A 21,056-nucleotide genomic window follows, 5' to 3' on the forward strand; every position below is an offset into this window, starting at 1 on the left:
TGAACTCTCTCCTCCATCCCCACCCACTTTCCAATCCCTCTCCTTTTTTCCCCCAATAATTTATATAGATTTTTCTTTTCCCACCTAATTCCATTATTTTTAAATGTATTTCCATCCATTTTTTTATCTTTAAATTTTAGCCTTTTTCAATTCCTTTACCCCACCCCACCCCCACTAGGGCTATCTGTACCTTGCTTGCCCTGCTTTCTACCCTTAATTAGCACATTCCTTAGATAATATCACCACCTTCAACACCTCTTTGTCCTTTTGTCTGTAACATCTTTTAGATACCTCCACCTATCAATGGCCCTCTATCCAGCTGTCCCTGTCCCACCCCCCTTAAACCAGCTTATATTTCACCTCTTTTCTGTTTTTACTTAGTTCTGTTGAAGAGTCATACGGACTCGAAACGTTAACTGTGTTCCTCTCCGCAGACGCTGTCAGACCTGCTGAGTCTTTTCAGGTATTTTTGTTTCTATTTTGGATTTCCAGCATCCGCAGTTTTTTGCTTTTGCAGATGCTGTCAGACCCGCTGAGTCTTTTCAGGTATTTTTGTTTCTATTTTGGATTTCTAGCATCCGTAGTTTTTTGCTTTTATCTATGGCTGATGGGTTTCTAACACCTTTGTTTATTTGTTATCAAAGTGCTTGAGTTGGGAAAGAAGAGAATGTTTGGCTGACAGTCAACTGGGTAATGAAGAGACTTTTTAATTGGTGTAGTAAGATATTGCCTTGTGATAATAGCCATGTTGGTGACTAATGGGGGAAGTATTGGAGGACAGAGACCATCCACCTGGCCTGGTGATTAGGGAGCTCAGTGGTGACTCAGGGGATAATCCAGAGAGTATTCCAGAAGCACTGGAGCACTGGAGGAGGATGGGACTTCAGGCTTTAGTGGTCGAAAGGCCCTAATGATTGTACTCATCTTCAATCGATGGGCTCATCAAGATTTGGGGGCTTCCTGCTGGTCCATGAGTAGCAATAAGAGGGGAGCACAGGAAGGAAATGGACTGGGGACTTGGGTCCCCTTTCTCTTCACTGTAATTGCTATGTACCTGCCACTGAAGTGGTGCCCAGCAGTGGTCCCAGCGGTAACAGAAGCAGGGTATGGTCAGTGGGTGGTGGTAGGTGATGTTACCTGTGGTCTCTTGCCATTCCTCCCAATTTGTAGTGGTCCCTTTAGAACATTTTTATATTAGGGTCGGAATTTTCCAGCCCTCCCACCATAATGGGCTCCCATGTTGCTGGGCTGGTGAGCCATTGAAATCTCCGTTCACATTGGCGGGATTGGAAGATCACACTGGTGTGAGGGGCTGGAAAATTCCGGCCTAGGGTTGAGGATAGCCACCTTAGTTCATCCATCCAGAATGGCCTTACTGCGGAAAGATTAAGTGATGCTAGCTGAGGGATAAATTTTAGTCTAGACATTGGAATGATTGGAGGGCAGCAGAAAGAGGGTGCAGCCTGGGTGTAGTTGGATGGCGAGTGTCACAGTCGAGCTACAGTGGATGTGTGGATGGCACAAGACGGGCAAGTGTGGCATACCATGAAGCAGATCCCCTTGGAGCAGGAGCCATAAGGCATGGCAAAGCATTGGAATGAACTAAGCTCTTCCTGTTTGTAACAGTGCCATGGGATCTTTTACATTCACCTGAGGGCAAACAGGATTCAGCTTAATTCTCATCTGAATGACAGATTCATAAAAACATATTGAAACAGTGCTAAATCTACTTTTTACTAGTTTGAATTTGAAGCTCTTTGTGCTGCTCTGCCATTCTGTGGACAGTCTTGTATAGCTCGGCAGGATCACCAGTTCTATCACCTGAAGGGATGGGTTCACCTGCTGCATAATGTCAGCCTTCCCATGTGACCTCCATGCTAACCCATTCAATTTTCCAAAGAAGAGCTTCAGTAAGTATGCAGGGCAGAGTGGCAGTGGTAAAATCATTGGGAGGGAAGGCGATTGACCCCTGCAGAGGCGTTTAAAGTAGTGCAAGGAAGAGCCGAAAAGAGCAACAATAACTGAGGAAGGAGCTGTATGGACAACGAGAGAAGGTCTCTCAGGTTTTCTGTTATAGCTTTGGATTTGTTAGCATGGAAAGTAGAGCCAGGCTGCATGTTGTTGAGTTTTCTGTTGTATTTCAATAAAAATATCTGTCGTATTTGAGCCTAAGTTTTGTTCTAAGTGAGTATATGTTCAGTCTGACTTTTGAAGATTTGCATGGTGGTATGATAGAACCCTTATTCTGCTACTGGATTGTATGTTAAAGTCTCTATGCCTTGATATTGTTTACTGAGATAGATGACAAAGGGGCACACTCTAGATTGTAAGGAACACGAGGCCCACAAATAGGAGGAGCAGGTAACAAATGAACTCAATAAAATATCTAATGTACAAACACAAAATATTGCAAAATAAGGAATGATCATTTGAATGAGGTGCTTAGGATGTGGTGGTTAGCAGTGTCTTTGGGTATTAGCAAGTGTCAGTGGCCTCATAAAAGAGAAAATTGGGGTCAAAAGTGCCTTTTAAAATAATTTAATATAACCTCCACAAATATATTGAAATCTAACATAATAACGAAGTCAACTCCATGCTACAGCTACATTCACACTCAAACACATTTATCCAGAGGCTCAGTGTCCTGTCCCTTCAGCTCCTCAAAGAGATAAGAAACTTCATTCATCATGGATTCTATCAGTCCATAGACCTGTAGGGGGAGAAGCAAAGGTTGCATGAACATTGAGTGACAATCATCTCAGTGAGAGGCTGAGTCATCAGCCAGCAGTGAGCGGTGGGTCAACATGGGCAGTGAGTTATAGCAGCCAGCTCCCACAGATAGGAGAACATCAATGCCTAGTTTATCCATTTTGTCATATATGATTTCCCTTTTATAAATTTGTCTTGACTCTGTCCAATCATATCATTTTCTAAGTGCCCTTTTATTGTGTCTCTAATAACAGATCCAAGCATTCTCCCTACCACTAATACCTTGCTGAGATCACACCAGAGTATTGTGAACAGTTTTGGTCTCCTTACCTGAAGGAGGACATACTTGCCTTATAGAGGGAATATAATTGAAGTTCATTAGATATTTCCTGGGATGGGGAGATTGTCCTAGGAGGGGAGATTGAGTAGACGAGGCCTGTATTCCTTGAAGTTTTGACAAATGAGAGGTGATCTCATTGAAACATGGAATTATTAAGGGATTTGATAGGGTAGATGCTGGGAGGCTCTTTCTCCTGGCTGGGGAGTTAGTCTTAGAATAAGAGGTCAGCCATTTAGGACTTCCACATTCAAAAGGTTATGAACCTATGGAATTCTATACTGCTACCTGAGGTGGTGTAAAGGATATCACAGCACTTTTAGAAGAACTATATTTAAAACATCACTAAAAACAGGTTAGCTGGCTATTTTTGTCTTCCTTTCTTTAGGGCCTTGCTGTTCCAACAACAACTTTTATTTATAAAGCAACTTAATCTATTAAATATTTCACGGAGCTTCACATGACCATTATCAAACAAAATTTGGTATGAGCCAGATATTCAGCCGTTAAAACAGACCAATAAAAGCTTGGTCAAAGAAGTGGGTTTTAAGAAGTACCGGAAGAAAGAAAGAGATGTAGAGAGGTGGAGATGTTTAGGGCAGAAATTCCAGAGATTAGGGCCCTTGAGCATAGTCACCAATGGTGGAATGACTTAAATTGGGGATGCTAAGGAGGCCAGAATTAGAGCAGCACTGATATCTCAGAGAGTTGTGGGTTTCGAGAAGATTACAGAGATGGGGAGAGGTGAGACCTTGGAGGGATTTAAAAACAAGGAAGAGAATTTTAAAATTGAGGCATTGCTTAACCAGGAACCAATGTAAGTCAATGAGCACAGGGGTGATGGGTAAACAAGTCATGGTGTGAATGAGGACATGAGCAGTAGAGTTTTGGAGTGTAAAAATTGGAGACTAGCTGGGAGGCAATGGAATAGTCAAGTTTAGAGGTAACAAAAGTATGGATGAGGGTGGTGCTGTCCAGGATGCTCTCTACAGTGTACTCAGTACAAGCAGAGCCAACACCTGTACAGGTAGGAATGAATAACTCAACTTTCACATGTTAGGTAATCTCGCTTTCCCATTGGCACAAGGTCCGATGTCTGAAGCATGGAATTATTTACTGGATTAATTTCCTTAGAAAGCATCCAACATGATAAAACACATTAGGAGTTCAGAAGGAGATATTTCCTTATATCAGCTGCTGAATTTCCAACCTCTGATACCTGTGCTCCTGATAAAATGAGGCGTTAGAAACCATTCCAGGCTTTAAATCCCCCTTTTCTCTAATCCACTGCTCTCATTCTACCACAGCCATTAGACCTCGTTCCATTCAGCCCTCATATCCTTCCCCATCTCTGAACGTACTCCTTCAGGCTCCCTTCAAACTCCCTACTCCTCACTTTCCTCAGCCCTTCCACTCTTATTCGCATTCTCAACAGACCCTGAACATCAGACCATTCCCCATCAGACAGCTGCACAATCCCTCAGACAGTTACTCTCTCCCTCAGACAGTTTCCCCGTCCCTCAGACAGTTTCCTCGTCCCTCAGAGAGTTTCTCCCTCCCTCAAACAGTTTCTCCGTCCCTCAGACAGCTTCTCCCTCCCTCAGACAGTTTCTCTCTCCCTCAGACAGTTTCTCCGTCCCTCAGACAGTTTCTCCCTCCCTCAGACAGTTTCTCCCTCCCTCAGACAGTTTCTCCGTCCCTCAGACAGTTTCTCCCTCCCTCAGACAGTTCCTCTCTCCCTCAGACAGTTTCTCCCTCCCTCAGACAGTTTCTCCGTCCCTCAGACAGTTTCTCCCTCCCTCCAACAGTTTCTCCCTCCCGCAGACAGCTTCCCCCTCCCTCAGACAGTTTCTCCGTCCCTCAGACAGTTTCTCTGTCTCTCAGACAGTTTCTCTGTCTTTCAGACAGTTTCTCTGTCCCTCAGACAGTTTCCCCGTCACTCAGACAGTTTCTCTGACCCTCAGACAGTTTCTCCCTCCCTCAGACAGTTTCTCACTCACTCAGACAGTTTCTCCGTCCCTCAGACAGCTTCTCCCTCCCTCAGACAGTTTCTCTCTCCCTCAGTTTCTCCGTCCCTCAGACAGTTTCTCCCTCCCTCAGACAGTTTCCCCGTCCCTCAGACAGTTTCCCCATCCCTCAGACAGTTTCTCTCCCCTCAGACAGTTTCTCTGTCCCTCAGACAGTTTCTCCCACCCTCAGACAGTTTCCCCCTCCCTCAGACAGTTTCTCCGTCCCTCAGACAGTTTCTCTGTCTCTCAGACAGTTTCTCCATCCCTCAGACAGTTTCCCCGTCCCTCAGACAGTTTCTCTGACCCTCAGACAGTTTCTCCCTCCCTCAGACAGTTTCTCCCTCCCTCAGACAGTTTCTCTGTCCCTCAGACAGTTTCTCTGTCCCTCAGTTTCTCTCTCCCTCAGACAGTTTCTCCGTCCCTCAGACAGTTTCCCCCTCCCTCAGACAGTTTCTCCCTCCCTCAGACAGTTTCTCCGTCCCTCAGACAGTTTCTCCGTCCCTCACACAGTTTCTCCCTCACACAGTTTCTCCCTCCCTCAGACAGTTTCTCCCTCCCTCAGACAGTTTCTCTCTCCCTCAGACAGTTTCTAGCTCACTCAGTTTCTCCCTCCCTCAGACAGTTTCTCCGTCGCTCAGACAGTTTCTCCCTCCCTCAGAGAGTTTCTCCGTCGCTCAGACAGTTTCCCCGTCCCTCAGACAGTTTCTCTCTCCCTCAGACAGTTTCTCCCTCACTCAGTTTCTCCCTCCCTCAGACAGTTTCTCAGTCCCTCAGACAGTTTCTCCGTCCCTCAGACAGTTTCTCCCTCCCTCAGACAGTTTCTCCCTCCCTCAGACAGTTTCTCTGTCCCTCAGTTTCACTCTCCCTCAGACAGTTTCTCCCTCCCTCCGACAGTTTCTTCATCCCTCAGACAGTTTCTCTCTCCTTCAGACAGTTTCTCCGTCCCTCAGACAGTTTCTCTCTCCCTCAGACAGTTTCTCCGTCCCTCAGACAGTTTCTCCCTCCCGCAGACAGTTTCCCCCTCCTTCAGACAGTTTCTCCGTCCCTCAGACAGTTTCTCCGTCCCTCAGACAGTTTCTCCGTCCCTCAGACAGTTTCTCCCTCCCTCAGACAGTTTCTCCCTCCCTCAGACAGTTTCTCCGTCCCTCAGACAGTTTCTCCATCCCTCAGACAGTTCCTCTCTCCCTCAGACAGTTTCTCCCTCCCTCAGACAGTTTCTCCGTCCCTCAGACAGTTTCTCCCTCCCTCCAACAGTTTCTCCCTCCCGCAGACAGTTTCCCCCTCCCTCAGACAGTTTCTCCGTCCCTCAGACAGTTTCTCTGTCTCTCAGACAGTTTCTCCATCCCTCAGACAGTTTCCCCGTCCCTCAGACAGTTTCTCTGACCCTCAGACAGTTTCTCCCTCCCTCAGACAGTTTCTCCCTCCCTCAGACAGTTTCTCCGTCCCTCAGACAGTTTCCCCCTCCCTCAGACAGTTTCTCCCTCCCTCAGACAGTTTCTCCGTCCCTCAGACAGTTTCTCCGTCCCTCACACAGTTTCTCCCTCACACAGTTTCTCCCTCCCTCAGACAGTTTCTCCCTCCCTCAGACAGTTTCTCTCTCCCTCAGACAGTTTCTAGCTCACTCAGTTTCTCCCTCCCTCAGACAGTTTCTCCGTCGCTCAGACAGTTTCTCCCTCCCTCAGAGAGTTTCTCCGTCGCTCAGACAGTTTCCCCGTCCCTCAGACAGTTTCTCTCTCCCTCAGACAGTTTCTCCCTCACTCAGTTTCTCCCTCCCTCAGACAGTTTCTCAGTCCCTCAGACAGTTTCTCCGTCCCTCAGACAGTTTCTCCCTCCCTCAGACAGTTTCTCCCTCCCTCAGACAGTTTCTCTGTCCCTCAGTTTCACTCTCCCTCAGACAGTTTCTCCCTCCCTCCGACAGTTTCTTCATCCCTCAGACAGTTTCTCTCTCCTTCAGACAGTTTCTCCGTCCCTCAGACAGTTTCTCTCTCCCTCAGACAGTTTCTCCGTCCCTCAGACAGTTTCTCCCTCCCGCAGACAGTTTCCCCCTCCTTCAGACAGTTTCTCCGTCCCTCAGACAGTTTCTCCGTCCCTCAGACAGTTTCTCCGTCCCTCAGACAGTTTCTCCCTCCCTCAGACAGTTTCTCCCTCCCTCAGACAGTTTCTCCGTCCCTCAGACAGTTTCTCCATCCCTCAGACAGTTCCTCTCTCCCTCAGACAGTTTCTCCCTCCCTCAGACAGTTTCTCCGTCCCTCAGACAGTTTCTCCCTCCCTCCAACAGTTTCTCCCTCCCGCAGACAGCATCCCCCTCCCTCAGACAGTTTCTCCGTCCCTCAGACAGTTTCTCTGTCTCTCAGACAGTTTCTCTGTCTTTCAGACAGTTTCTCCGTCCCTCAGACAGTTTCCCCGTCCCTCAGACAGTTTCTCTGACCCTCAGACAGTTTCTCCCTCCCTCAGACAGTTTCTCACTCCCTCAGACAGTTTCTCCGTCCCTCAGACAGTTTCTCCCTCCCTCAGACAGTTTCTCTGTCCCTCAGACAGTTTCTCTGTCCCTCAGTTTCTCTCTCCCTCAGACAGTTTCTCCGTACCTCAGACAGTTTCTCCCTCCCTCAGACAGTTTCTCCGTCCCTCAGACAGTTTCTCCCTCCCTCAGACAGTTTCGTTCTCCCTCAGACAATTTCTCCCTCCCTCAGACAGTTTCTCCGTCCCTCAGACAGTTTCTCCGTCCCTCAGACAGTTTCTCCCTCCCGCAGACAGTTTCCCCCTCCTTCAGACAGTTTCTCCGTCCCTCAGACAGTTTCTCCGTCCCTCAGACAGTTTCTCCGTCCCTCAGACAGTTTCTCCCTCCCTCAGACAGTTTCTCCCTCCCTCAGACAGTTTCTCCGTCCCTCAGACAGTTTCTCCATCCCTCAGACAGTTCCTCTCTCCCTCAGACAGTTTCTCCCTCCCTCAGACAGTTTCTCCGTCCCTCAGACAGTTTCTCCCTCCCTCCAACAGTTTCTCCCTCCCGCAGACAGCATCCCCCTCCCTCAGACAGTTTCTCCGTCCCTCAGACAGTTTCTCTGTCTCTCAGACAGTTTCTCTGTCTTTCAGACAGTTTCTCCGTCCCTCAGACAGTTTCCCCGTCCCTCAGACAGTTCCTCTGACCCTCAGACAGTTTCTCCCTCCCTCAGACAGTTTCTCACTCCCTCAGACAGTTTCTCCGTCCCTCAGACAGTTTCTCCCTCCCTCAGACAGTTTCTCTGTCCCTCAGACAGTTTCTCTGTCCCTCAGTTTCTCTCTCCCTCAGACAGTTTCTCCGTACCTCAGACAGTTTCTCCCTCCCTCAGACAGTTTCTCCGTCCCTCAGACAGTTTCTCCCTCCCTCAGACAGTTTCGTTCTCCCTCAGACAATTTCTCCCTCCCTCAGACAGTTTCTCCGTCCCTCAGGCAGTTTCTCCCTCCCTCAGACAGTTTCTCCCTCCCTCAGACAGTTTCTCCCTCCCTCAGACAGTTTCCCCATCCCTCAGACAGTTTCTCTCTCCCTCAGACAGTTTCTCCCTCACTCAGTTTCTCCCTCCCTCAGACAGTTTCTCCATCCCTCAGACAGTTTCTCCCTCCCTCAGACATTTTCTCCCTCCCTCAGACAGTTTCTCCGTCCCTCAGACAGTTTCTCTGTCCCTCAGACAGTTTCTCCATCCCTCAGACATTTTCTCCCTCCCTCAGACAGTTTCTCCCTCCCTCAGACAGTTTCTCTGTCCCTCAGTTTCTCTCTCCCTCAGACAGTTTCTCCCTCCCTCCGACAGTTTCTTCGTCGCTCAGACAATTTCTCTCTCTGTCAGATAGTTTCTCTGTCCCTCAGACAGTTTCTCTCTCCCTCAGACAGTTTCCCCTCCCTCAGACAGTTTCTCTGTCCCTCAGACAGTTTCTCTCTCCCTCAGACAGTTTCCCCCTCCCTCAGACAGTTTCTCCGTCCCTCAGACAGTTTCTCTCTCCCTCAGACAGTTTCTCCATCCCTCAGACAGTTTCTCTTTCCCTTAGACAGTTTCCCCCTCCCTCGGACAGTTTCTCTCTCCCTCAGTTTCTCCCTCCCTCAGACAGTTTCCCCGTCCCTCAGACAGTTTTTCCGTCCCTCAGACAGTTTCTCCCTCCCTCAGACAGTTTCCCCCTCCCTCAGACAGTTTCTCTGTCCCTCAGACAGTTTATCCGTCGCTCAGACAGTTTCTCCCTCCCTCAGAGAGTTTCTCCCTTCCTCAGACAGTTTGTCCGTCCCTCAGACAGTTTCTCCGTCCCTCAGACAGTTTCTCTCTCCCTCAGACAGTTTCTCCCTCCCTCAGACAGTTTCCCTCTCCCTCAGACAGCTTCTCTTTCCCTCAGACAGTTTCACTCTCCCTCAGACAGTTTCTCCGTCTCTCAGACAGTTTCTCTTTCCCTCAGACAGTTTCCCCCTCCCTCAGACAGTTTCTCTCTCCCTCAGTTTCTCCATCCCTCACACAGTTTCTCCTTCCCTCAGACAGTTTCTCTGTCCCTCAGACAGTTTATCCGTTGCTCAGACAGTTTCTCCCTCCCTCAGACAGTTTCTCCCTCCCGCAGACAGTTACTCCCTTCCTCAGACAGTTTGTCCGTCCCTCAGACAGTTTCTCCCTCCCTCAAACAGTTTCTCCCTCCCTCAGACAGTTTCTCCCTCCCTCAGACAGTTTCTCTCTCCCTCAGACAGTTTCTCCCTCTCTCAGACAGATCCACCATCCCTCAGACAGATTCTCCATCCCTCAGACAGATCCATCATCCCTCAGACAGTTTCTCCCTCCCTCAGACAGATCCATCATCCCTCAGACAGTTTCTCCCTCCTTCAGACAGTTTCCCGCTCCCTCAGACAGTTTCTCTCTCGCTCAGACAGTTTACCCCTCCCTCAGACAGTTTCTCCATCCCTCAGACAGTTTCTCCGACCCTCAGACAGTTTCTCTCTCCCTCAGACAGTTTCCCCCTCCTTCAGACAGTTTCTCCATCCCTCAGACAGTTTCCCCCTCCCTCAGACAGTTTCTCCGTCCCTCAGACAGTTTCTCTCTCCCTCAGACAGTTTCTCCCTCCCTCAGACAGTTTCTCCCTCCCTCAGACAGTTTCTCCCTCCCTCAGACAGTTTCTAGCTCACTCAGTTTCTCCCTCCCTCAGACAGTTTCTCCGTCGCTCAGACAGTTTCTCCCTCCCTCAGAGAGTTTCTCCGTCGCTCAGACAGTTTCCCCGTCCCTCAGACAGTTTCTCTCTCCCTCAGACAGTTTCTCCCTCACTCAGTTTCTCCCTCCCTCAGACAGTTTCTCAGTCCCTCAGACAGTTTCTCCGTCCCTCAGACAGTTTCTCCCTCCCTCAGACAGTTTCTCCCTCCCTCAGACAGTTTCTCTGTCCCTCAGTTTCACTCTCCCTCAGACAGTTTCTCCCTCCCTCCGACAGTTTCTTCATCCCTCAGACAATTTCTTTCTCCCTCAGACAGTTTCTCCGTCCGTCAGACAATTTCCCCCTCGCTCAGACAGTTTCTCCGTCCCTCAGACAGTTTCTCTCTCCTTCAGACAGTTTCTCCGTCCCTCAGACAGTTTCTCTCTCCCTCAGACAGTTTCTCCGTCCCTCAGACAGTTTCTCCCTCCCGCAGACAGTTTCCCCCTCCTTCAGACAGTTTCTCCGTCCCTCAGACAGTTTCTCTGTCTCTCAGACAGTTTCTCCATCCCTCAGACAGTTTCCCCGTTCCTCAGACAGTTTCTCTGACCCTCAGACAGTTTCTCCCTCCCTCAGACAGTTTCTCCCTCCCTCAGACAGTTTCTCCGTCCCTCAGACTGTTTCTCTGTCCCTCAGACAGTTTCTCTGTCCCTCAGACAGTTTCTCTGTCCCTCAGTTTCTCTCTCCCTCAGACAGTTTCTCCGTCCCTCAGACAGTTTCCCCCTCCCTCGGACAGTTTCCCATTCCCTCAGACAGTTTCTCCGGCCCTCAGACAGTTTCTCCGTCCCTCAGACAGTTTCTCCCTCCCTCAGACAGTTTCTCCCTCCCTCAGACAGTTTCTCCCTCCCTCAGACAGTTTCTCCGTCCCTCAGACAGTTCCTTTCTCCCTCAGACAGTTTCTCCCTCCCTCAGACAGTTTCTCCGTCCCTCAGACAGTTTCTCCCTCCCTCCAACAGTTTCTCCCTCCCGCAGACAGCTTCCCCCTCCCTCAGACAGTTTCTCCGTCCCTCAGACAGTTTCTCTGTCTTTCAGACAGTTTCTCCGTCCCTCAGACAGTTTCCCCGTCCCTCAGACAGTTTCACTGACCCTCACACAGTTTGTCACTCCCTCAGACAGTTTCACACTCGCTCAGACAGTTTCTCCGTCCCTCAGACAGTTTCTCCCTCCCTCAGACAGTTTCTCTGTCCCTCAGACAGTTTCTCTGTCCCTCAGTTTCTCTCTCCCTCAGTTTCTCCGTACCTCAGACAGTTTCTCCCTCCCTCAGACAGTTTCTCCGTCCCTCAGACAGTTTCTCCCTCCCTCAGACAGTTTCCCTGTCCCTCAGACAGTTTCTCTGTCCCTCAGTTTCTCTCTCCCTCAGACAGTTTCTCCGTCCCTCAGACAGTTTCCCCCTCCCTCAGACAGTTTCTCCCTCCCTCAGACAGTTTCTCCGTCCCTCAGACAGTTTCTCCGTCCCTCACACAGTTTCTCCCTCACACAGTTTCTCCCTCCCTCAGACAGTTTCTTCGTCCCTCAGACAGTTTCTCCCTCCTTCAGACAGTTTCTCCCTACCTCAAACAGTTTCTCCCTCCCTCAGACAGTTTCTCGCTCTGTCAGACAGTTTCTCCCTCCCTCAGATAGTTCCTCCCTCCCTCAGACAGTTTCTCCCTCCCTCAGACAGTTTCTAGCTCACTCAGTTTCTCCCTCCCTCAGACAGTTTCTCCGTCGCTCAGACAGTTTCTCCCTCAGAGAGTTTCTCCGTCGCTCAGACAGTTTCCCCGTCCCTCAGACAGTTTCTCTCTCCCTCAGACAGTTTCTCCCTCACTCAGTTTCTCCCTCCCTCAGACAGTTTCTCAGTCCCTCAGACAGTTTCTCCGTCCCTCAGACAGTTTCTCCCTCCCTCAGACAGTTTCTCCCTCCCTCAGACAGTTTCTCTGTCCCTCAGTTTCACTCTCCCTCAGACAGTTTCTCCCACCCTCCGACAGTTTCTTCATCCCTCAGACAATTTCCTTCTCCCTCAGACAGTTTCTCCGTCCGTCAGACAATTTCCCCCTCCCTCAGACAGTTTCTCCGTCCCTCAGACAGTTTCTCTCTCCTTCAGACAGTTTCTCCGTCCCTCAGACAGTTTCTCTCTCCCTCAGACAGTTTCTCCGTCCCTCAGACAGTTTCTCCCTCCCGCAGACAGTTTCCCCCTCCTTCAGACAGTTTCTCCGTCCCTCAGACAGTTTCTCTGTCTCTCAGACAATTTCTCCATCCCTCAGACAGTTTCCCCGTTCCTCAGACAGTTTCTCTGACCCTCAGACAGTTTATCCCTCCCTCAGACAGTTTCTCCCTCCCGCAGACAGTTTCCCCCTCCTTCAGACAGTTTCTCCGTCCCTCAGACAGTTTCTCCGTCCCTCAGACAGTTTCTCCGTCCCTCAGACAGTTTCTCCGTCCCTCAGACAGTTTCTCCCTCCCTCAGACAGTTTCTCCCTCCCTCAGACAGTTTCTCCGTCCCTCAGACAGTTTCTCCATCCCTCAGACAGTTCCTCTCTCCCTCAGACAGTTTCTCCCTCCCTCAGACAGTTTCTCCGTCCCTCAGACAGTTTCTCCCTCCCTCCAACAGTTTCTCCCTCCCGCAGACAGCATCCCCCTCCCTCAGACAGTTTCTCCGTCCCTCAGACAGTTTCTCTGTCTCTCAGACAGTTTCTCTGTCTTTCAGACAGTTTCTCCGTCCCTCAGACAGTTTCCCCGTCCCTCAGACAGTTTCTCTGACCCTCAGACAGTTTCTCCCTCCCTCAGACAGTTTCTCACTCCCTCAGACAGTTTCTCCGTCCCTCAGACAGTTTCTCCCTCCCTCAGACAGTTTCTCTGTCCCTCAGACAGTTTCTCTGTCCCTCAGTTTCTCTCTCCCTCAGACAGTTTCTCCGTACCTCAGACAGTTTCTCCCTCCCTCAGACAGTTTCTCCGTCCCTCAGACAGTTTCCCCCTCCCTCAGACAGTTTCGCTCTCCCTCAGACAATTTCTCCCTCCCTCAGACAGTTTCTCCGTCCCTCAGGCAGTTTCTCCCTCCCTCAGACAGTTTCTCCCTCCCTCAGACAGTTTCTCCCTCCCTCAGACAGTTTCCCCATCCCTCAGACAGTTTCTCTCTCCCTCAGACAGTTTCTCCCTCACTCAGTTTCTCCATCCCTCAGACAGTTTCTCCCTCCCTCAGACAGTTTCTCCGTCCCTCAGACAGTTTCTCTGTCCCTCAGACAGTTTCTCCATCCCTCAGACATTTTCTCCCTCCCTCAGACAGTTTCTCCCTCCCTCAGACAGTTTCTCTGTCCCTCAGTTTCTCTCTCCCTCAGACAGTTTCTCCCTCCCTCCGACAGTTTCTTCGTCGCTCAGACAATTTCTCTCTCTGTCAGATAGTTTCTCTGTCCCTCAGACAGTTTCTCTCTCCCTCAGACAGTTTCCCCTCCCTCAGACAGTTTCTCTGTCCCTCAGACAGTTTCTCTCTCCCTCAGACAGTTTCCCCCTCCCTCAGACAGTTTCTCCGTCCCTCAGACAGTTTCTCTCTCCCTCAGACAGTTTCTCCATCCCTCGGACAGTTTCTCTCTCCCTCAGTTTCTCCCTCCCTCAGACAGTTTCCCCGTCCCTCAGACAGTTTTGCCCTCCCTCAGACAGTTTCTCTGTCCCTCAGACAGTTTATCCGTCGCTCAGACAGTTTCTCCCTCCCTCAGAGAGTTTCTCCCTTCCTCAGACAGTTTGTCCGTCCCTCAGACAGTTTCTCCGTCCCTCAGACAGTTTCTCTCTCCCTCAGACAGCTTCTCCCTCCCTCAGACAGTTTCCCTCTCCCTCAGACAGTTTCCCTTTCCCTCAGACAGTTTCTCTCTCCCTCAGAAAGTTTCTCCGTCTCTCAGACAGTTTCTCTTTCCCTCAGACAGTTTCCCCCTCCCTCGGACAGTTTCTCTCTCCCTCAGTTTCTCCATCCCTCACACAGTTTCTCCTTCCCTCAGACAGTTTCTCTGTCCCTCAGACAGTTTATCCATTGCTCAGACAGTTTCCCCCTCCCTCAGACAGTTTCTCCCTCCCGCAGACAGTTACTCCCTTCCTCAGACAGTTTGTCCGTCCCTCAGACAGTTTCTCCCTCCCTCAAACAGTTTCTCCCTCCCTCAGACAGTTTCTCCCTCCCTCAGACAGTTTCTCTCTCCCTCAGACAGTTTCTCCCTCCCTCAGACAGATCCATCATCCCTCAGACAGATTCTCCATCCCTCAGACAGTTTCTCCGTCCCTCAGACAGTTTCTCTCTCCCTCAGACAGTTTCTCCCTCCCTCAGACAGTTTCTCCCTCCCTCAGACAGTTTCTAGCTCACTCAGTTTCTCCCTCCCTCAGACAGTTTCTCCGTCGCTCAGACAGTTTCTCCGTCCCTCAGACAGTTTCTCCCTCCCGCAGACAGTTTCCCCCTCCTTCAGACAGTTTCTCCGTCCCTCAGACAGTTTCTCTGTCTCTCAGACAGTTTCTCCATCCCTCAGACAGTTTCCCCGTTCCTCAGACAGTTTCTCTGACCCTCAGACAGTTTCTCCCTCCCTCAGACAGTTTCTCCCTCCCTCAGACAGTTTCTCCGTCCCTCAGACTGTTTCTCTGTCCCTCAGACAGTTTCTCTGTCCCTCAGACAGTTTCTCTGTCCCTCAGTTTCTCTCTCCCTCAGACAGTTTCTCCGTCCCTCAGACAGTTTCCCCCTCCCTCGGACAGTTTCCCCCTCCCTCAGACAGTTTCTCCGGCCCTCAGACAGTTTCTCCGTCCCTCAGACAGTTTCTCCCTCCCTCAGACAGTTTCTCCCTCCCTCAGACAGTTTCTCCCTCCCTCAGACAGTTTCTCCGTCCCTCAGACAGTTCCTTTCTCCCTCAGACAGTTTCTCCCTCCCTCAGACAGTTTCTCCGTCCCTCAGACAGTTTCTCCCTCCCTCCAACAGTTTCTCCCTCCCGCAGACAGCTTCCCCCTCCCTCAGACAGTTTCTCCGTCCCTCAGACAGTTTCTCTGTCTTTCAGACAGTTTCTCCGTCCCTCAGACAGTTTCCCCGTCCCTCAGACAGTTTCACTGACCCTCACACAGTTTGTCACTCCCTCAGACAGTTTCACACTCGCTCAGACAGTTTCTCCGTCCCTCAGACAGTTTCTCCCTCCCTCAGACAGTTTCTCTGTCCCTCAGACAGTTTCTCTGTCCCTCAGTTTCTCTCTCCCTCAGTTTCTCCGTACCTCAGACAGTTTCTCCCTCCCTCAGACAGTTTCTCCGTCCCTCAGACAGTTTCTCCCTCCCTCAGACAGTTTCCCTGTCCCTCAGACAGTTTCTCTGTCCCTCAGTTTCTCTCTCCCTCAGACAGTTTCTCCGTCCCTCAGACAGTTTCCCCCTCCCTCAGACAGTTTCTCCCTCCCTCAGACAGTTTCTCCGTCCCTCAGACAGTTTCTCCGTCCCTCACACAGTTTCTCCCTCACACAGTTTCTCCCTCCCTCAGACAGTTTCTTCGTCCCTCAGACAGTTTCTCCCTCCTTCAGACAGTTTCTCCCTACCTCAAACAGTTTCTCCCTCCCTCAGACAGTTTCTCGCTCTGTCAGACAGTTTCTCCCTCCCTCAGATAGTTCCTCCCTCCCTCAGACAGTTTCTCCCTCCCTCAGACAGTTTCTAGCTCACTCAGTTTCTCCCTCCCTCAGACAGTTTCTCCGTCGCTCAGACAGTTTCTCCCTCAGAGAGTTTCTCCGTCGCTCAGACAGTTTCCCCGTCCCTCAGACAGTTTCTCTCTCCCTCAGACAGTTTCTCCCTCACTCAGTTTCTCCCTCCCTCAGACAGTTTCTCAGTCCCTCAGACAGTTTCTCCGTCCCTCAGACAGTTTCTCCCTCCCTCAGACAGTTTCTCCCTCCCTCAGACAGTTTCTCTGTCCCTCAGTTTCACTCTCCCTCAGACAGTTTCTCCCACCCTCCGACAGTTTCTTCATCCCTCAGACAATTTCCTTCTCCCTCAGACAGTTTCTCCGTCCGTCAGACAATTTCCCCCTCCCTCAGACAGTTTCTCCGTCCCTCAGACAGTTTCTCTCTCCTTCAGACAGTTTCTCCGTCCCTCAGACAGTTTCTCTCTCCCTCAGACAGTTTCTCCGTCCCTCAGACAGTTTCTCCCTCCCGCAGACAGTTTCCCCCTCCTTCAGACAGTTTCTCCGTCCCTCAGACAGTTTCTCTGTCTCTCAGACAATTTCTCCATCCCTCAGACAGTTTCCCCGTTCCTCAGACAGTTTCTCTGACCCTCAGACAGTTTATCCCTCCCTCAGACAGTTTCTCCCTCCCGCAGACAGTTTCCCCCTCCTTCAGACAGTTTCTCCGTCCCTCAGACAGTTTCTCCGTCCCTCAGACAGTTTCTCCGTCCCTCAGACAGTTTCTCCGTCCCTCAGACAGTTTCTCCCTCCCTCAGACAGTTTCTCCCTCCCTCAGACAGTTTCTCCGTCCCTCAGACAGTTTCTCCATCCCTCAGACAGTTCCTCTCTCCCTCAGACAGTTTCTCCCTCCCTCAGACAGTTTCTCCGTCCCTCAGACAGTTTCTCCCTCCCTCCAACAGTTTCTCCCTCCCGCAGACAGCATCCCCCTCCCTCAGACAGTTTCTCCGTCCCTCAGACAGTTTCTCTGTCTCTCAGACAGTTTCTCTGTCTTTCAGACAGTTTCTCCGTCCCTCAGACAGTTTCCCCGTCCCTCAGACAGTTTCTCTGACCCTCAGACAGTTTCTCCCTCCCTCAGACAGTTTCTCACTCCCTCAGACAGTTTCTCCGTCCCTCAGACAGTTTCTCCCTCCCTCAGACAGTTTCTCTGTCCCTCAGACAGTTTCTCTGTCCCTCAGTTTCTCTCTCCCTCAGACAGTTTCTCCGTACCTCAGACAGTTTCTCCCTCCCTCAGACAGTTTCTCCGTCCCTCAGACAGTTTCCCCCTCCCTCAGACAGTTTCGCTCTCCCTCAGACAATTTCTCCCTCCCTCAGACAGTTTCTCCGTCCCTCAGGCAGTTTCTCCCTCCCTCAGACAGTTTCTCCCTCCCTCAGACAGTTTCTCCCTCCCTCAGACAGTTTCCCCATCCCTCAGACAGTTTCTCTCTCCCTCAGACAGTTTCTCCCTCACTCAGTTTCTCCATCCCTCAGACAGTTTCTCCCTCCCTCAGACAGTTTCTCCGTCCCTCAGACAGTTTCTCTGTCCCTCAGACAGTTTCTCCATCCCTCAGACATTTTCTCCCTCCCTCAGACAGTTTCTCCCTCCCTCAGACAGTTTCTCTGTCCCTCAGTTTCTCTCTCCCTCAGACAGTTTCTCCCTCCCTCCGACAGTTTCTTCGTCGCTCAGACAATTTCTCTCTCTGTCAGATAGTTTCTCTGTCCCTCAGACAGTTTCTCTCTCCCTCAGACAGTTTCCCCTCCCTCAGACAGTTTCTCTGTCCCTCAGACAGTTTCTCTCTCCCTCAGACAGTTTCCCCCTCCCTCAGACAGTTTCTCCGTCCCTCAGACAGTTTCTCTCTCCCTCAGACAGTTTCTCCATCCCTCGGACAGTTTCTCTCTCCCTCAGTTTCTCCCTCCCTCAGACAGTTTCCCCGTCCCTCAGACAGTTTTGCCCTCCCTCAGACAGTTTCTCTGTCCCTCAGACAGTTTATCCGTCGCTCAGACAGTTTCTCCCTCCCTCAGAGAGTTTCTCCCTTCCTCAGACAGTTTGTCCGTCCCTCAGACAGTTTCTCCGTCCCTCAGACAGTTTCTCTCTCCCTCAGACAGCTTCTCCCTCCCTCAGACAGTTTCCCTCTCCCTCAGACAGTTTCCCTTTCCCTCAGACAGTTTCTCTCTCCCTCAGAAAGTTTCTCCGTCTCTCAGACAGTTTCTCTTTCCCTCAGACAGTTTCCCCCTCCCTCGGACAGTTTCTCTCTCCCTCAGTTTCTCCATCCCTCACACAGTTTCTCCTTCCCTCAGACAGTTTCTCTGTCCCTCAGACAGTTTATCCATTGCTCAGACAGTTTCCCCCTCCCTCAGACAGTTTCTCCCTCCCGCAGACAGTTACTCCCTTCCTCAGACAGTTTGTCCGTCCCTCAGACAGTTTCTCCCTCCCTCAAACAGTTTCTCCCTCCCTCAGACAGTTTCTCCCTCCCTCAGACAGTTTCTCACTCCCTCAGACAGTTTCTCCCTCCCTCAGACAGATCCATCATCCCTCAGACAGATTCTCCATCCCTCAGACAGTTTCTCCGTCCCTCAGACAGTTTCTCTCTCCCTCAGACAGTTTCTCCCTCCCTCAGACAGTTTCTCCCTCCCTCAGACAGTTTCTAGCTCACTCAGTTTCTCCCTCCCTCAGACAGTTTCTCCGTCGCTCAGACAGTTTCTCCCTCCCTCAGAGAGTTTCTCCGTCGCTCAGACAGTTTCCCCGTCCCTCAGACAGTTTCTCTCTCCCTCAGACAGTTTCTCCCTCACTCAGTTTCTCCCTCCCTCCGACAGTTTCTTCATCCCTCAGACAATTTCTTTCTCCCTCAGACAGTTTCTCCGTCCGTCAGACAATTTCCCCCTCCCTCAGACAGTTTCTCCCTCCCTCAGACAGTTTCTCCGTCCCTCAGACAGTTTCTCCCTCCTTCAGACAGTTTCTCCCTACCTCAAACAGTTTCTCCCTCCCTCAGACAGTTTCTCGCTCTGTCAGACAGTTTCTCCCTCCCTCAGACAGTTCCTCCCTCCCTCAGACAGTTTCTCCCTCCCTCAGACAGTTTCTAGCTCACTCAGTTTCTCCCTCCCTCAGACAGTTTCTCCGTCGCTCAGACAGTTTCTCCCTCCCTCAGAGAGTTTCTCCGTCGCTCAGACAGTTTCCCCGTCCCTCAGACAGTTTCTCTCTCCCTCAGACAGTTTCTCCCTCACTCAGTTTCTCCCTCCCTCAGACAGTTTCTCAGTCCCTCAGACAGTTTCTCCGTCCCTCAGACAGTTTCTCCCTCCCTCAGACAGTTTCTCCCTCCCTCAGACAGTTTCTCTGTCCCTCAGTTTCACTCTCCCTCAGACAGTTTCTCCCACCCTCCGACAGTTTCTTCATCCCTCAGACAATTTCCTTCTCCCTCAGACAGTTTCTCCGTCCGTCAGACAATTTCCCCCTCCCTCAGACAGTTTCTCCGTCCCTCAGACAGTTTCTCTCTCCTTCAGACAGTTTCTCCGTCCCTCAGACAGTTTCTCTCTCCCTCAGACAGTTTCTCCGTCCCTCAGACAGTTTCTCCCTCCCGCAGACAGTTTCCCCCTCCTTCAGACAGTTTCTCCGTCCCTCAGACAGTTTCTCTGTCTCTCAGACAATTTCTCCATCCCTCAGACAGTTTCCCCGTTCCTCAGACAGTTTCTCTGACCCTCAGACAGTTTATCCCTCCCTCAGACAGTTTCTCCCTCCCGCAGACAGTTTCCCCCTCCTTCAGACAGTTTCTCCGTCCCTCAGACAGTTTCTCCGTCCCTCAGACAGTTTCTCCCTCCCTCAGACAGTTTCTCTGTCCCTCAGACAGTTTCTCTGTCCCTCAGTTTCTCTCTCCCTCAGTTTCTCCGTACCTCAGACAGTTTCTCCCTCCCTCAGACAGTTTCTCCGTCCCTCAGACAGTTTCTCCCTCCCTCAGACAGTTTCCCTGTCCCTCAGACAGTTTCTCTGTCCCTCAGTTTCTCTCTCCCTCAGACAGTTTCTCCGTCCCTCAGACAGTTTCCCCCTCCCTCAGACAGTTTCTCCCTCCCGCAGACAGTTTCTCCGTCCCTCAGACAGTTTCTCCGTCCCTCACACAGTTTCTCCCTCACACAGTTTCTCCCTCCCTCAGACAGTTTCTTCGTCCCTCAGACAGTTTCTCCCTCCTTCAGACAGTTTCTCCCTACCTCAAACAGTTTCTCCCTCCCTCAGACAGTTTCCCGCTCTGTCAGACAGTTTCTCCCTCCCTCAGACAGTTCCTCCCTCCCTCAGACAGTTTCTCCCTCCCTCAGACAGTTTCTAGCTCACTCAGTTTCTCCCTCCCTCAGACAGTTTCTCCGTCGCTCAGACAGTTTCTCCCTCCCTCAGAGAGTTTCTCCGTCGCTCAGACAGTTTCCCCGTCCCTCAGACAGTTTCTCTCTCCCTCAGACAGTTTCTCCCTCACTCAGTCTCTCCCTCCCTCAGACAGTTTCTCAGTCCCTCAGACAGTTTCTCCGTCCCTCAGACAGTTTCTCCCTCCCTCAGACAGTTTCTCTGTCCCTCAGTTTCTCTCTCCCTCAGACAGTTTCTCCATCCCTCAGACAGTTTCCCCCTCCCTCGGACAGTTTCCCCCTCCCTCAGACAGTTTCTCCGGCCCTCAGACAGTTTCTCCGTCCCTCAGACAGTTTCTCCCTCCCTCAGACAGTTTCTCCCTCCCTCAGACAGTTTCTCCCTCCCTCAGACAGTTTCTCCGTCCCTCAGACAGTTCCTTTCTCCCTCAGACAGTTTCTCCCTCCCTCAGACAGTTTCTCCGTCCCTCAGACAGTTTCTCCCTCCCTCCAACAGTTTCTCCCTCCCGCAGACAGCTTCCCCCTCCCTCAGACAGTTTCTCCGTCCCTCAGACAGTTTCTCTGTCTTTCAGACAGTTTCTCCGTCCCTCAGACAGTTTCCCCGTCCCTCAGACAGTTTCTCTGACCCTCAGACAGTTTGTCACTCCCTCAGACAGTTTCTCACTCGCTCAGACAGTTTCTCCGTCCCTCAGACAGTTTCTCCCTCCCTCAGACAGTTTCTCTGTCCCTCAGACAGTTTCTCTGTCCCTCAGTTTCTCTCTCCCTCAGTTTCTCCGTACCTCAGACAGTTTCTCCCTCCCTCAGACAGTTTCTCCGTCCCTCAGACAGTTTCTCCCTCCCTCAGACAGTTTCCCTGTCCCTC

General features: G+C 51.0%; 1 protein-coding gene across 1 annotated transcript in view; it reads right to left on the reverse strand.

The window, feature by feature from the left end:
• Positions 1–2,525: 2,525 nt before the first annotated feature.
• The window catches only part of LOC121293897 (mycbp associated protein), a 271,885-nt gene continuing 253,354 nt past the window's right edge, over positions 2,526–21,056 (reverse strand). The window contains exon 19 of the mRNA XM_041217342.1: positions 2,526–2,710. Coding sequence (XP_041073276.1) covers positions 2,615–2,710 — 96 coding nt within the window. The 3' untranslated portion in view covers positions 2,526–2,614. The remainder of the gene's footprint in view (positions 2,711–21,056) is intronic.

Source organism: Carcharodon carcharias, chromosome 22 (genome assembly GCF_017639515.1).
Source record: "Carcharodon carcharias isolate sCarCar2 chromosome 22, sCarCar2.pri, whole genome shotgun sequence".
Taxonomy (NCBI): Eukaryota; Metazoa; Chordata; class Chondrichthyes; order Lamniformes; family Lamnidae; genus Carcharodon; species Carcharodon carcharias.